Source organism: Carassius gibelio, chromosome B4 (assembly GCF_023724105.1).
Source record: "Carassius gibelio isolate Cgi1373 ecotype wild population from Czech Republic chromosome B4, carGib1.2-hapl.c, whole genome shotgun sequence".
Lineage (NCBI taxonomy): Eukaryota > Metazoa > Chordata > Actinopteri > Cypriniformes > Cyprinidae > Carassius > Carassius gibelio.
In genome coordinates this window covers 25,088,572-25,105,693 of record NC_068399.1, presented here as the reverse complement: position 1 = coordinate 25,105,693, position 17,122 = coordinate 25,088,572, and the positions used below count along the sequence as shown (strand labels likewise).

Genomic DNA, 17,122 nt, shown 5'->3' with positions numbered 1-17,122 from the left:
GAAAGTGAAACATGCACAAAAATAAAACGTTTAGCATTACAATGTTCATAACGTCCATTCAATGCAATAAAAGCATAAGAATGTATGTAAAAGTAGTGACCGTTTTACTAACCGTAACTTACCTAATAGAAACGACTGATTTTGATATGAATTATGCTACTGATTTTGCATTTCGGTTGTTATGAGCTGTTAACATAATATGAATTTCAGAAGAAATATGCGTTTCCTACGAATGTTCTTCTTCTTTTTAAATTTGTGTCAGGTTAGATGCGTTTATTCTACGAAATACCATGGTTTCTGATAAATCGTTTGTCTGACTGGCTCTGAGTCCGTCACATAGACAGTAAAAGGTCTGTCACCGCGTCTAATGATCAAATATGTGTGACGTCTCACATTGGCTCCGCCCACAGCGCATAAAACCTGACCTCGAACCTTCACTGTACTCCGAGTCTGGGATAACATCGGACATGGATCACGTAGTCATGTAAGTGGGTCAACTTTCATTATATATGTACGGTTTTTATACATATATATTAACCAATTTTTAAAAAAATCACTATCTCATACTCTTGTATTTTGTTTCTGGTTGTTTCTGGTTAACACTTCCGTGATTTCGTGTTTATACGTAAGTTACAAAAATATGTCTAGAGTTTACAAAACATCAAGTCATGCGTGTGATTTGTGTCTAAACTTATGGAGATGTCTGAGACTGAAGAAAACATGAAATAAACGTCTGGAGTTTATTGTAGTGAGCGTTGGTGAACATGCCCAGACACATTCACTCATCAACACGAACGCGACTTAATACGATCAATAAATAAACGTCCGGATTAAATCACTTACTTGTAAAATAATTCTGTTAGAATAAATGTAAAATCAAAGAAAATTCAGGGTTAAATACGCTTAAATTAGAGACTTATATCGCTAGTGCATTAATGCACGAAATACTGTCCGGAGGATATATATATATATATATATATATATATATATATATATATATATATATATATATATATATATATATATATATATATATATATATATATATATATGTGTGTGTTAATTTTTAATTGATTGATTGGTTTTATTTGTAGATAATTTTCATAAGGGATATCCTCGTTTTTTGCTACACATTTCTTGCCATGAAAGCATATAAAATGTAGTCCATGACTACTTCACTGTATATTTAGTAAACAAAACCTAATTATGTTTATAAAATGAAATGTTTATAAAAATTATTATTAGTGAAATTAAATTTAAAGTAAAATGGAACATAGTTAAATTAAGCTTAACAAATCTAGCACGGTTTAAATTAAACTTTATTGTTAAACATTTGTTTACACACACATTTCACTTAATATCCTCATTATTTCTAACATTCTTAAGCTGTTAAAACATAAATAATAAAATCTAATATAAATAAACTTTACAAATATGTGTTATGGTTTGGTGACGTGTATTTCATATGTGAGCAGGGATCAGCAGCACGGTAATGGTGATGTCCAGACGTCTGCATCCGACAGTCTGGAGTTCAAACTCCTCATGGCATACACCCGTAAGAGACGACCCGCCGACACCCTCCTGAAGCAGGACGTCCCGTCTTCACCACAGCCGGCTGAAGATCACAGCAAACCAAAGAAAAATAAAAGACACAAGAGACTGTCTTTCCTCTTAAAGTGTATTAAACCACAGACAGATGAACCAGCAAACTTAAAGCAGCCAGCGACACTAGCGGGTGAGTTTGAAATATTATATTGATCTTAAAGTATTTTTTTTTAAAACCATCCCTACTGTGGAGATACCAGCGTCTGGTTTGCTTCCTTCAGGTTCAGATGATGGGGAAGTGGATAAGATGGAAAACATGGTCAGTGAACTGACCGAGATATCAGACTCTGTCCACTTTGCTCCTTCTGACATAGAACCGGACTCTGAAGGTAAGATTGAGCTGTCTTCTCTTTTGATTTCTGAAGTTTCGGTTGCTTTATGAGAGAAGAGTGCAAACTAAACTTCACGTGTCTGTTCTCTCAGTAGATGTTGTGGAAAAGCTGGTGGAGCTCCTCCGAGAACATGGCGATAAACTGGACAGAAAGGTCAGTGAAATCAAATGAGTGCTCATGATGTCATTTAAGCATGAGATGTAAACCCTGACCACCAGGTGTCTCTGCAAGCATAGTTACCTGCACTGTAATATTGTCCACCGTGCCTGTTATAAAGTACTATGTGCTTTTCATTCCCTTTTTGACAAGAATTAACCTTGAAAAAGTCCAAAAGTCTTTTATGAATGATAATGTGATTTTTTTTCTCCCATTACAATCTATATTTGTATATGTTCTTATAATATCCTGAAAATATGAAATGTTTCTATTGTTGTTTTTTATATAGTAAAAAAAAAATATATATATATATATATATATATAATAGTATAAAAATGTTGTTAACTATGCTTCAAACCAAATTCAGGGTATTCAAAAACAGGATAAAGTGCATGTTAGACCTGAAACCAGATTTGCCGTCACAGACAGTGAAACATGCTGTATACTGTAAACATCTGTTTTGTCCTGTTTTTGCTGCAGATTAAGGAAGACAAGGTGTTACACGAGAAGCTGCAGTCCTCTCTCACATACGGCTTCTTCAAGAAAGTGATGGAAGCTTTCTGTGGAAGTGTCTCTCCAGATGTGCCTCCAGAGCAGAAAGACAAGAAAGTAAATGTGGCTCTGGTCTGTGAAGCCACCAGTCAGCTTGTTGGCATCCACTACCATCCGATGACCCAAGTGCTGGGCTTAGGTGCCCAGTATCTACAGGAAAAATACTCCACGTGGATAAACAAAAACATGCATGCAGGCAATGTAAGTGTTTCAATGAAAACGCGTTTATTCACAGCAATGACATCTGGCCTGATAACACATAGAAACATGTTTCTCCTTTCACAGGGAGAAGTTGATGACGAATCCAAAGAGGAAGTCCAGTGAGCAGAAGAGATGCTCTCCACACATTACAAAACTTTCTCAGGTGCACAGGCACTTTATTAACCCGAAAAAGTGATTTATTTGTTTACAGTGAACCAGCAGGGAAAAAGCTTGTTTTTGTTCATCTCATAACATCCACGAGAGAAAAAGAGGTAGTTCAAAGCACCATACCTCACTGAAAGTGCTACAGTTACTGCCTCCAAGCATTGCACCAAAAATACATGTTCTATGAAAACCAGCATTATGTGTTTACATGATTAGCTCCACTTGTAAACTATTTTTGTAATTTAATTTGTTATTTGACCTTTTGTTAAATCTGTACTTCTGTTTTTAAATTAACGTTATTTATTTTCTTTATCACTGATTATTACAGTGATTTGTTTAAAAAAAAGTCTTATTAATGTATTTGAACTTTAACATCATAACATTAAAATAACTTAAATTTTCTGTCATTTTGTCTGTATTTTTTTTCTTTTTTTCTCAACAACTACTGTATTATAGAAGTATGTGGACCGACTTCTAATTAACAGGCACAGGAAGTTGATCAAAAAAGTTCATCAAAGTTCCTAAGACAAGAACGCATTTTGGTTTTAGTTTTTAGGACAACTTTTGATAAAAGTTTTTGATCCTCTTCAAATGTTGATTACTATATAAGTTAATTAGTAGAGGGTCTTTGCATAGTTTTGGCCATCTAGTGTATTTTATCAATTAAAGGTCATCACTTAATCTTCTGGTTTATATCTACAATAATTTCTAGTAGAATCAAGATACTATTATAATCTTTAATAACATGCATACATATAAACATATATATTTCTTAAATATATACATGCATACACTTGTATTTATAAAACATAATAAATATATGCAGTACACACTCATATTATGTAAACAAAAACTTATTTTGGATGTGATTAATCGTTTGACAGCACTAATGTGTGTGTTTGTGTGTGTGTGTGTGTGTGTGTGTGTGTATAGGCTACAGTATGTACAACACCTCTCGGGGGGGGGGGGGGGGGGGGGGGAAAACTTGATAATCAGCATACATAGTGACTGACTATGTAACTATGTATTACCAAGCATACAGAACATCTAGTCCTACAATCACTTAATTCTTCTTGACAATCAATCATACAGACATCAAAAAGAAAGTAGACCTTCTTGCCAAACTCCATTACATTCTATAAAATGAATCTGAGACACAATTTCTGTTGTTGTAACAACCCTGCTTGTAGTAATTGTTTCGATCTAATAACCAGAGCCGGTGGGTGTGTGCGCGAGTGCGCGCAGCTCGCTCAGGTGAAACATGAGACGCGCATTGTGCACCTGTCTTACCGGCTCGAGCGCTACTCTTCCGTCTTATGAAGACTGAGAAATGTCTTATCGCAGACGTCCACGAGCAGGCCTCTCAGATCTACAGGTATTTGCGTGTGTCCTCGGGCGCATTTGGTAACGCAGTCATGATGCATCACAGGAAGTACTCACCACCGCGATACTGCGCCGTCGGCTCACTGCTAGACCTGCCTCAGCTCAATCGATTACCCACCTTTCGTGTGGAAGAAGCTGAGCCGATGGAGAAGAATTCACCCAAAGCCAAACCCAGAATGCGCAACGCCAAGGTGAAGGCGGTGAGGAGGGCTCTGTCTCCCCAAGGACCGCGAGTCTCTCCAAACCCCGCGCAAAGCGACGCGCTGCCCAAGGCGGCAGAGAACGGAGGACAGCGGTCTAGAAAGAGGGGCTTCAAACCCCCGGATGTGAGGACGATATTTGAACCTTCGGCCAAAGACCCGCGCGTAAAAGAGGAGAAAGGAGAAGGACACACGTTTTGTGTGTACGCGACGCACGCTTGGTGCGATGTGTGCTGCTCGTATATCTTTCAAGGTGGCTTGACATGCACAGGTGAGAACTTATTTTTATCATATTATTACTAGGCCATATTATATGATTAGCTTAGACAAGGTCTATTCATTAGCATAGTGTACTCTTCATCAAGTCACTGGATATTGTTCCTGTAGTAGAAATTATAACATTATACTTTTTCATAAACACATCATAAACTCTGTGCATGTTCTTCAGATTCCTCACGCATCACACACTCATTTACAGGCATGCTGACAGACTGGTTTAGGCTTGAAAATTCACTGTGTTGCACCATGGTCACCCACATTTACTTATGTCACAAATATGCCTAATAATTCTACATGACATTGCCTATAGCTAAGTGTAATCATAATTCATTTGATCAAACCCAGGACTCAGGTTCTACACAAACTGAACATTTGTAGCTGTAACGGTCACTGGCAGTGACGGTTAACATGATCATTCCTGGATGAATGCCTTGCATTGTTTCCAGTAGTGAAACCATTCCTAAAAAGCATATGCAAAACATTATCTGACCTGCAGCCAAATTTGTATTGTAAATTAAGTCATCCTAAAAAAGCACGATCATACTTCTAGATACTGGCTAGAAGTGAAATGCAAGGGTATTTCTTTGGGTTTTTTATTAAATTCATAAAACACTCATATGAATTTTACCAAAGTCCCCAGTTCATTCTCCTCAAAGTGTCTCTCCGTGTCAGAACTGCCTTTCTGCAGAAGTTGTCCATTCACAAGAGTTAACTCAAATGGAACAACTGGACAAAGGTAACTTTCACTGAGTCTTCTGGCTGCTCGACTCGAGTGATCAGGTAATTGAGAGAGAGAAAGTCACTGACTCGGCTGATCAGCCTGAAAGCCATCCAATTTTCATGTGATCTAGCCTATAATTTCATTATTAGTAAATTTTAAGGGTCCACTTAGAGATCCTGGAATATGTGGGCAGAGAAACCATTCATTAACTCTGCCTCACATATTATGTGAGAGAGAGAGTAGTGTCTGTTTTGATGATAATGAGTTTGCTTGCAGTGGTTCAGCGGTTGTTGGATTTGTTTAGGTTTGTGTAATGTGGGTGGACTGGTGTGGGTCAGTGACCATGTTTACATGCACATGCACATGATTAATTACCAGACTCTGTCATATTTCAAAATAAAACTAAATAAGACAGCAATAATATTGATATTGTATGAGATGTAACTGTGGTATTTTATTGTTAACTAAAACTATTAAAAATAAATTGTATATTAATGTTTTTAATCATACACACAGAGACATATATATATATATATATATATATATATTTATATATATATATATATATATATATATATATATATATATATATGAAATGTAGAAATAAAGTTAAAGCACTACAAAAAAACAAAACAAAAAAAAGCTAAAGCTAAACAGAAATGTAAACAAACTAAATAAACAAAATCACGTAACAAAAATTCCCTTAGTAATATAGACTGTTCATTTGCATATATTCAAAACAAAAGTGTTATGAAAAATGGTAAAAAGAACACACATAGATATGTTTATTCAGAATATGCTGATTGCATGTACAGTATACAGGAATATCCAAAAGCAATGAAGCATATTTATTTAAATATACATGCTTTTATATTATAAATTGTAAAGTGTGCATGAAAAAGTGACAGTTTCCTCCTCATGTATTGTATCTTGTGTTTTTTGAAACAGTTATGATGGAGTTTGCTAATGGTCTTAATGACTTTTTAATGCAGTGAAAGGGAGTTTTCGGCCTGTTAACTGGTTTCCACTGTAGCGTCTCTGTATTTCTCTTCACGTCATTCATTGCAAATAATATTCTGTAGCAAAATGAATAAAGATATCTTTTTCCCACCTTTGTGGGTCACATTCCTTTGGCCCTCTTAGTTAGACTGTATTGTGTGCTGCTATTTGACACCCACCTGTCGGCTCCCCAACGTCCATCTGTCTGTTTATGTAACGCCAGTGACAGTGTGTCTAGAGAAGACACACCGTCCTGTCACAGCACAATCGGATCACAATGGGCTTCCCCTCAACCAGCTGACACAGTCACAAGGGGACCTAGGGGGCCAGAGAACAACTGCACAAACACACACACACACACACACAATGACAGGAGACCACAAGCAGTTAGCAGAAACTGTAAAGTCAGTGAAGATATTTCAGTCTGTAAATGCTCAAGGGTTGAAGTGAGGCTCGATGTTGTTCTGGTCATGGGTCTCCGGAAAGCCTTTGCAAGAACTTTGAGAAGACTTACTGGAATCCTCTACCGCTTCCCAAAAGCCATGCGGCGTTCTGGGCGACTGGAAGTTAGTCTGCTGTGGAAGTCATCCGGTGGGTCCAGATCTCTTTAGTGTTTTGTAGTTTTTTATCAGCAGTACAAAGTCTATGGAACAATGAGGATTAATATTAGTGTCATTTAATCAATCTAGAATTTTTTATTTTCTTAAACATATTGTTAGTGGTTGTATATGCAAAAATCACTGCCATGATGCTATATGATGCACGTGGTTGCTAGGTCATTGCAATGGGGTTGCTTACTAGCATTAGGCAGGAGTCATTCTCCAGTGGAAATTATAAGCCTAAACTTACTCTATACTAGTCTTCATTGCATATAGCAGGGGTTTTCAAACTGTGGTGTACAGGGGGTCTTTGGAAATGTTTAGGGAACAAGCATTAAATTTATAAAAAAAAATAATAAATAAGATAAAATAAATAAATAATATAATCAAATAAATAAAATTATTTTATTATATGATTGAATTATTGTATTTATTTTAAATGAAAATAAATAAATAAACAGTAGCAGTAAAAAGTATATTAAAATAGATTTTAAAATGATGAAAACAAATAAATAAATACAATATAAATCATATTAAGTACAGTACTATAACAATACAGTAATTACAAATGTAATAATGTCACGTAATAGAACTAGACATCTTTCCAAATAATATTTTTGATATATTTATAATTGTATTCTTTACTTTTTTATCCTTTAAATCTAGTTAATTAAGACTAATCAAATGTATTTCCAATGTTTAATTGGATTTAAAGGATTAAACTGAATCTAAACTGTGATGTTGAGCAATGCTGTTACTGTATGAGATTGCTTTTCAAAAAAAGGAGAAAATCAAGGACGAAAGACAGAGCAACTGGGATGGTTAATCAGCACATCCTAATGGATAAGTTAACATGGTGCTCATTTTGTTCAGCACTGATGCCTGTTGCTCACAGGTTTGACTAAACAGTCATCATCTATAGACAGTGATTATGTGAGGGTCTTGTCTGTGTGTGGTATGTTATGTTGTGTTGCTGGGTGCCGTGGTGTCTCAGGTGATGTAATGTAAACCTCATGCTTTTTAAGGACAAATGCAGTGCTAATTATTACAATGCCAACAGCTACAGACTCCCACCGAGTACTAAAATCATCCACTGAAGCCAACACCACTGTGGGAAGAGGTTCACGATAACATGCCGAATAGATCACTGGTTTAATTTCCATTGACTAAAGTCATGCATAAGAATGGAGCGTCTTCTTAATGTTTTGTCACAGACAGGTGTTGCTGTGAGTTTAGGATGGATGGTTGTGTGTGTGTGTGTGTGTGTCCTGTCTGCGGTGTGTTGATCTAATCTCGGCACGGAGACAACAGAATGTGGCTCTGCCATGAGCGCAGACAGAAAAAGAGTTATCTGTGATCAGCTGAGTAAGGACAGGCTCGGCTACTTGTTTGGTCGTCACTTGCAGGTTTCCACAAACTGACTCTATTGTTTTCGGAGTCTGATATGAGAGAGATATTTGACGAGGAAATAGCCATGTCAAAAAACAAGCAACGTCAAATTGCATTAGTTAGCGACATCGATAAATGTCATTTTGTAAGTCTGGTGGACATATTTTTATCATACACATAAAAAAGTTGTACAAATGTTTCATGATTCATCATAAGCTGCTTGTGTTTTTCTTGCAATGTTTTTTTTGAGGACATGTAAAAAAAAAAAAAAAGTGAAAGAACAGCACTTCCACCTGTCCAGCACACGCATCTGTTAAATGAAGGAGACCGAGAGTAAAAAAAACCACCTGGATCTGACGTCAGAAGCTGCATTTTTCGTTAATTACACATCATGTGTTCCTTCTTCCTGGTTCTCATAGGTCAATCAGTTCATGGCAGCATCCCAGTTTGCATACAGTACTTTACTATTAAAAATATACACTTGCTCCAAGTTTTTAATTTACAAAAAATGTATACTTTTATTCTTCAAGGATGCATTAAATTGATCAAAAGTGGCAGTAAAGACACAACATTTATAATAAGAAATGTTTCTTAAACAGCATATTAAAATGATTTCTCAGAATTAAATCATTTCTAGAATGAAAACGCAGCTTTGCTGCTCAGGAAGAAATTACATTTTTATAATAAATTCACATAGAATTTTTAATTCACATTATTTTAAATTACAACAATTCACAATTATATGTTTCCTTCTCTATTTGTGATCAAATAAATGCAGTCTGATATGAGAGAGATATTTGACGAGGACAGCACTGTCAAAATCAAGCAATGCCAAACGATAGCAGATGACATAAATGTCATTTTTCTCAGTCTGAAGGATGGGTTTACAAATGTTTTATGCTGCTTCATAGTAAAGTATGCAAACTGGGATTCATCCATAAACTGTGATTGACTATAAGTTGCATAATTTGTCTTGTTTTTAAATTTATTTTTTATAAAATAAATGCAGCCTTAGTGAGCAAAAGAGACTTTAAAATGAAAAATAAAATAAAATAAATATTACCAACCCCCACATTTTAAACGATAGTGTACTTTACTGGTAATGGAAAGTACATTTTTATTTATGTATTAAGCCACTATTGGCATCAAATTATGTCATAATTATTGTCATTGTGGTCTAATGACTATATTATTCTCACATATTATTTAGAATGGCCTGTATGTTGATTTGGATGCTGTGTATATTTTCTTGCTCAAGCATGTTATTTTTCTCTTCCACTAGTTTAAGTGAAAGCAAATGCAATGATTTTCCTAAATGAAGCTTAACTGTATTCTGTGTGAGGCTGGTAAATATTTAGAAAGTGAGGCGCTGCTGCTGTGGGAATGATGCATTAGTGTTATATGAGCTGTCTGTAATGTGTTTGTGCTCGGGAAGAGTTTAAGAACTTGAATGACTTGTTCTCTGTCAACATGCAAAGTTTTAGAAACAGAGCTCCAAATATTGCACTGTCACACCACAGTCTAAATTCGGGACTCTGTGTGTGTGTGTGTGTGTGTGTAAAGTTTGCTCCTCGGGTAGGTTTTGATCGATAGCGCCATCCCTCATTACGGGAAGTGCAATTAAGGAAGAGACAGGCCTGCACTTCCCACCTGCCCCAGAGACCTGAACAGATTGTGTGTGTGTGTGTGTGTGTGTGTGTGTGTGGGCATACATTAGCTCAGTTCCTACATGGTCCAGACCGCAGCTCTGTGTAAAGAACGGCACTTTAAGCAACCATTACCCATCATGCCCCAGTATAAAAGATCCACTTTCATCACATCCTATCATTGCTCATCCTCTGTGTCATTCTGCTCTCTGCTGATCTTTTAAAAGAGCAGCGTTCCTCCTGTTCCCCAGAGGAATATTTTATTCGAGTCAATGTCATCTCTGGCACGTTACATTTAAGCATCAACTTTGTCTTAGATGTCTAAAATTCTTAAGGTGAAATATACAAAGATGTATATGAGATAAGTGATAAGTGTTGACATACAGTACAGTGTGTACTCACATAGCTCACATACTGAACAAGTGTTAGAGATCTCCGACTTCTGATTGTGTACTTTTCTAATGAGAGCACAGTTTGAGATTTCTGAGACCTTTCTTAAACTCTAAGAAAGAGATGTTTGTGAGTTTAATGGGGACCATGTACTCTCCATTCAATCGCACTGATGTCTAGCAGAAATATTTAAGATATTAACAAGATCTTATTTGTAATTTGGGTTTATAAAATGCAGAGAAGCAAGCCTCTTAAAGACTTTATTAAATCAAAACGTACGCCAAACTAGAGGTTATGGTTTAGAAAGTTTTAAATATGCATATTTTTCTTAAACGTATGCATCACTTCACCTCAGAAGACATTTATTAACCCCCTGGATCCATATGGAGCAGTTGTGTTTTAAAAAGTACTTAATTCTGAGAAATACAGTCAGTCTTTTTTCCTCAGAACTGGACTTTATGGACAGAATTGCAATTCTGAGAAAATTCTTTTATTTTTTTTATTAAGTGGCAGACCTGGCTTCCATAGAATGGCACCAGTTGTTGTGACGCAAACTAATTTGAGAACAATAATAGTCTAATAACTCTGAAGGTTATGGGTGTAAAAGTATCTAGGTGATGATAAAATGCACATTTAAACACAAAGTGCTTTTCACACTTCCTGTCATGTATGTGACCTGAGCTTCATCATTTGACAGTCAAATCGCCCGACTCAGCACAATGAGAGAGAGAGAGAGAGAAAGAGAGAGAGTTACTCACAAATGAGCTTCCGTGGAGATTGCATGGGCGAGAGGCAGATGAGTTTGTCCTTCTGTTCTGAGAGTGAACTGCAGAGGTTGAGCTTTGTTTCTGATGGGATGTTGTGAGTCAAGCGTCTGAGACAGAAAGTGTCATCACTCGTATTCTTGAGTGTGATGGGAGCAGCATTCTGTAAACTATACAGCAAAATTACCCAGCAAGTCAAACATCAATCTTCAGGTAAGGGTGATGATGGACTTGTGTGAAATGCCTCATGTAATCTACATTGGATGAACAGACAAGTGTATGTGCGTCATGTTTCTGTGAACACTGCTGAGGACTGGAAAGCAGAGGATGCACAGCTTATTGTCTATCCATTAATTCATTCATTTTCCATCTAGTGCAATCATCAGCATCAGAAAGCATGTTTCATATGCAATACATAAAATAAATGAATGCAAAATACATAGAAATAGAGATGATTTTAACAATGCATTGGATTTAATGCTCAAACGACTGTCAGTTTTATACTGTCGAAATGTGCATGGAGCTTTCTTCCACTTTCCTAAAACACGTCTAAGCTTTTCTACGTTAAGATTTTGCATGTGCGCCATCTTATTTGCAAACCAATATTTTGCTTTCCATTTAGCCTGCCGGAAACCACCGTATTTCATTAAATCTCCTACAGACCAGAACTAATATGATGCAGTTTGTTTAAGAGAGTTGTGCTATTACTAAGCACACCATTTATTTCCCCTTGTGGGTGAAAGGACATGATAAAACCACTCCAAATACCTTAGAAATGCCCTAGAAGACTATAGAAACCACAAAGAAACACCCTAAAGAATATTCTGAATCATATTGTGTGTTATTAACTTATTATTTAGCACATTAACACAGCTGCCTGTTCTTGTTTTCTCTCCTGCAGGTTGTAAATACACGTGTCATGCTCAGTGCCGTGACCAGGTGGCGCTAGACTGTCATCAGAACGGGGCCATTAATGGCTGCCAGCACAGCCCTCTTGTTCAGGACCATCTTAACAACAATCAGTCGTCACACAGCGTGAGTACAGAGTTAATTTGTGTCTGCATTCAGGTTTACATACACATTCAATTCAATATCACCTGAACTACAAGAGTGAAAGGGATAGTTCACCCAAAAATGAACTTCCATAGAAGGAAAAAAAATGCTATGAAAGTCAATGGCAACCACCAATTGTTTGATTACCAGCGATCTTCAAAATATCTTATTTTATGTTCAAAATAGGAAAGGTTTGGAACGATATGAGGGTGAGTAAATGATGACAGAATTTACATTTTTGGGTGAACTATCCCTTTAATTAAACTTTCCCTGAATGAGAACAATCACAGTCTGATAGTGATGATTAGGTGTGACCACAAGGGGGAGATCAGTTGCAGTTAAACAACCTATACGGTAATTTCAATATTGCTGTAAATGTAGCTTGAGCAATTTTATATTAATTCTTGGTCTTGTGCATGTTATTTTAATCTTCGTGTGCAGATAACTGATTAATAGTCCTTTAGTACGGCCGTTGTGGTGAAGTTTGAAGGGTGTGTTGATCATAGCTTGCTCTAAGTAATTATTGCTTTTTTTTTGTTTCTATTTAGACGCAATGGTGGGATTTAGCTAAAGAGAAAATATGATAATAATAATAGTAAGTTATTTAGCACCATATGAGTTTAAACTCACACAATCAGTCCTATTGCACCTGGCATGGAAATAACAATAGCAGTATATTACTCTTCAGCAGAATTCCTCTGGTCCAGATTTGTTCTCATGCATCTGTGCTGTGAAGACTCTCACCCCCGATGCTCTGTAAACTGTGCAGTATGAATGAAAGACGAGCTCTGTGAATGTGTGTCTGTGACCCAGCGGGGTCAAAAGACAGGTTAGTGTGGTATGTGTACTATTCAATAAATCTAGATCTGTCAGTTTAGTCCAAAGCAGGAAGAGATACTGGAATATGTAAATTGCTGCGTTACTGTATTGTGATTGGTTAAAATACAAAACCGATTCAAATTATTTATAAATGGGTGAATTTAATGAAAACTGTCAAGAACGTCAACATTTCAAAGCAAATGCACTCCATAATCCCAAAAAAAAAAAAAAAAAATAATAAGTTTTTTTTGGAATGTGATATTATTTTTATGATAACTGGTCTTATTCATTGCACCAAATTATTAGTAGCCTAATGTAAAGTAAAATAATTCTCATTACTGTATAGTGGTGAAAAACTGAAGATTCATGGTAGTATTTCTAATCTTTTCTGATTTAAATAATATTTAAAATTAAATCTAATTACATTTATAATATAACACAATAATATAATTTAAATGTAATTAAAAATGTTGTGCACCAACACAATTTACATAAATAAGAAAGGTTTCTGCATTATAGTAGTGGAAATTTGTCAGGATAATGTGCTTAATTGTTGTCAAAATACACTTAATAGTCCTAAAAAAGTTATTTCTTTGTGCAAAATATAACTATAGCTTATTTCCCTTTTAATTTTGGAGGTAAAATATGACTCACGTTTCTTGGTGACATTGACCCACATAGCAGAGCTGTGATTCATATAAGTCATGATAAGCTTTGCAAAAAAACTCAGCTGTCCTTTAGTTTAACTGTAGTTATGCTGCAATCGTGTTCATGTAACCAAGTTTAGTCACATTTTATTTTACATATACCAAATAAATATGTATGTGAATGCCAACTGTTGCTACTATTCTGTTGCTACTATTCATATTATGTGGTTTGTTTATTTGTCTTATGGATGTTCAGCGCGTAGTGCACCGTTCAAAGACGCTGTATCGTGTGTGAGATCTGAAGTTGGTTCGTTAGTAATTTGGGATTAAACATGGGTGTGTACATTCTCACAGGACAGTGAGAAAGCAGCTGTCTGTTTCAGTCTAACGTTCATTTTAGCATGCGTCTGTCTGACTCTTCATATAGCCCCTACATTCCAGAAGCCCTCCTCCCGCTGAGGACAGTTAGTTGAGTCAGCCACGTTACTCAGGGCCAGACAAGGTCATACAAACCGCTGACTGTTGAGGGAGGGCTGGGCGTCTACATGTAACACCCACTCAACAATGCTGAAACAAACCACTGACAAAATACTGGGGGAGAAGTACATCAAAACATTAAGACATAACATCAAGTTTTTTTTTTTTTTTTTTTATGAAAGATTTTATTATAAACTTGTTTATGTCTGTGAACAATTTAAGAGTGATTTATGTTTTACAGACAAAACTGTAAAGTAAATGTTTTTTATCTTTGGTGTAAGTGTGTTTTACTTTTGAAAACACTACTGTGTTATGACTGTAGTGTTAGGTCGGCAATATTGTGTGCAGAGACTGAGAAAGAAACAGAGGTGTATAATATATGATCCAAACAAAAATGAACAAACAGACAGATGTAGGAAAGAAAGAGTTTCCCGCCAGGAAACAGTTACAGGATGCCTGCGGCGTAACCAAGCCAGTACACACACACACACACACGTCTGTTTATGTTCACACACACATCACATCAGATTCAAGCACAGATACAAACACAGACTCACAGGTGCATTGACCACAATAATAATAATTAATAAGCACCAGTCTATATAAGTGTAAACTCATGATTACTGTAAGCCAGCAGGAGGGACAATAACTTCTACTTAATTTCTGCAGCAGCTCAAATTTTTTATTTTTTAGTTTGGCTATTCCAAAGAAAAGCATGTTAAAGTTCAGATTTAGCACAAGTATGTTTCATAATAATGTGGGTCGTCCATTTTTCTCGTGAGGCAGCAGTTTGTTGGCAGGCGAGAACTGAATGCTGGGAACTCTTTGGGTGGTGAAGCTTTAACTCCACCGCACTAACCACGCGCCCATTTGACTCCTACTAAGAGATATGAAGATACATGTTACGCAATCTAGTCTCTGATTATTATAGATTTAGCAAAGATTTTAGTTCGTGTAAGACTACGATTACTCTCAGTAGTGAAGGACAGATATTTGTCTGCAGTACAGTAGTAGATCATGTGAAGAGAATGTAAATCAGCTGGCTTTGATTTGATCAGACTGATTTGATTTGGCTGTGCGTCACATTTGATCTAGAGTTTATGTCTGCAACTGATGTCAGATGTCACAGATAACATGATGTTTGACTAGGTTAAACATGCTATTCTACAGGACCACATGTCATTATGTAGAAATGTGTGTTCAGTCCAAAACAATTCACATTTATTTGAAAACACTTTGTATCAAATACGCTTCACAGGAAAGTCAGAGTTTAGCTAATGTTATTATTAAATTATGAAAACGTTGTTTCTGAATGTTAAACTAATGTTTAAAACATTACATTTTTAAAAAGTTTTCATAACATTTAACTTGGTTAGTTTTGAATACTATATGAATAAAAACAAAATGTTACATCTAAATGATTTGACGAAAAAAAGGTGAATATTTTTGAGAACATTAGATTCCGTTTTTTGAGAACTGAAGAAATGTTCTATTAACGTTACTTGAAGAATGTTTGACCAACTTTGAGAAAACGTTACAGCAAAAGTTTTGAAAACCTTCCCTGTTAGCTGGGCAGTTGATGTCACATATTCATATAAGCAGAAACAATGAATATATTTCATCAATGATTATGTGATCAGAAAATTTGGGCAGTTTTTATGTTGATTCAGAATTGCTGTCATTTGATAATGCTGAAGTATCAGAGCACAACATGTTCTGGTTTCTTTTTGCTTTTTCTCTTTGGTAGATCTGCTGGTAGATTGCTCAGAAAGTCCAGCTGATCTTTGAGTGATTAAAATTAGTTAGGCCTGTAAAATTTAATGAGTGATTTTTTTTTTATTGAACCTCGATTAATTGTATAGCCGTAGAATCACATTTGCTTAGAAGGAGATTGCTAGAAGAATTTGGCTACTATTGGTCCAATAATGCAGCTTGGGAAAATATGTTCTTGGCTGGACTGGAATGCTAGAAGAATTCACTTTGGCTTTTAACTATCACATGATGAACTAAAGGAACCTATAAATACCCTACTATGTAGGTAAGGGCATTGACCTAATTGAAGACCACAATCTGTGACCATTACGCAACTTTAAAGAAGACAAACCCTTTTAGCAGAATAAGCAGGTACTGTATATGTTTTCCCTCAGGTCTGAGATTAGAAACTGTCTGGTTTAAGAGCTAATCCCTTCTCTTTCTTCAGATCTTCATTGCTAAGTAAGAGGTATCCAGTAAACCTTTTCTGCAACGTTACTACTGTTTTCCAACGGTTTGCAAACATTGCTATTTAATCACAGTGCATAAATGCAAAATTCTATAAGTTCTCAAGTCCTAAAGAGTGTTTTTAATTAAACTAGCCTATGTTTGTAAATGAAACCATGGAGTGCCCTTTGACAGAATACCAGAGTGCGGTTGCTGTGGCTACTTCTATATCAAACAGTAATAAAGTACCTTTCCATGGAAAAGCGCACCCAGCCTGTCTGCATGTGAATGAGTGCTTTCTAATTGCACCCAGCCATCACCACATTCAGAAGGACTGGAATAGCCGACAGGATCAGCTGGATGTAAAAGTGGAAAGCTCAGCAACGGGTCGGATTGCATATTGAGGTATTTCCAAACATTTTGGACTGATAACAAACCTGTTCCTTAAAACTTTTAATAGATTGTTCTGACTCCAAAATTTGGATAAGCCAAAATGTAATATTAGATGTATAATTTGAATCTGTGAAACAGGATTTAAAATGTCAA

At 36.0% G+C, this 17,122-nt stretch overlaps 2 protein-coding genes across 5 annotated transcripts in view; both read left to right on the top strand.

The window, feature by feature from the left end:
• The first annotated feature begins 405 nt into the window (after window positions 1-405).
• LOC127956205 (apoptosis facilitator Bcl-2-like protein 14) lies at window positions 406-3,413 on the top strand. 2 transcript variants are annotated; one of them, XM_052553993.1, is made up of 6 exons: window positions 406-484; window positions 1,476-1,735; window positions 1,827-1,934; window positions 2,029-2,090; window positions 2,574-2,846; window positions 2,931-3,413. In XM_052553993.1, exons 1-6 carry the CDS (start codon window positions 468-470, stop codon window positions 2,967-2,969), a joined length of 759 nt encoding a protein of 252 aa, XP_052409953.1. In that variant the 5' UTR covers window positions 406-467; the 3' UTR covers window positions 2,970-3,413. The 2 variants fall into 2 exon arrangements, with proteins under 2 accessions (XP_052409953.1, XP_052409954.1); XM_052553994.1 differs by having other exon boundaries at window positions 407-484; window positions 2,032-2,090.
• Window positions 3,414-4,307: 894 nt separating this feature from the next.
• The window catches only part of rassf3 (Ras association domain family member 3), a 39,866-nt gene continuing 27,051 nt past the window's right edge, over window positions 4,308-17,122 (top strand). Inside the window, exons 1-2 of one of the 3 annotated variants that reach the window (XM_052554267.1) lie at window positions 4,308-4,865; window positions 12,283-12,416. In XM_052554267.1, coding sequence (XP_052410227.1) covers window positions 4,328-4,865; window positions 12,283-12,416 — 672 coding nt within the window. In that variant the 5' untranslated portion in view covers window positions 4,308-4,327. Of the gene's footprint in view, window positions 4,866-7,048; window positions 7,185-11,446; window positions 11,595-12,282; window positions 12,417-17,122 lie in introns of those variants that run through there. The other 2 variants (XM_052554268.1, XM_052554270.1) reach the window with 2 other exon arrangements.

Excerpts from the sequence above, each read along its gene's own strand:
- LOC127956205 (XM_052553993.1), top strand. Across the intron at positions 2,091-2,573 it reads GCGATAAACTGGACAGAAAG|ATTAAGGAAGACAAGGTGTT; the intron begins GTCAGTGAAATC and ends TTTTTGCTGCAG. Across the intron at positions 2,847-2,930 it reads AAAACATGCATGCAGGCAAT|GGAGAAGTTGATGACGAATC; the intron begins GTAAGTGTTTCA and ends CTCCTTTCACAG.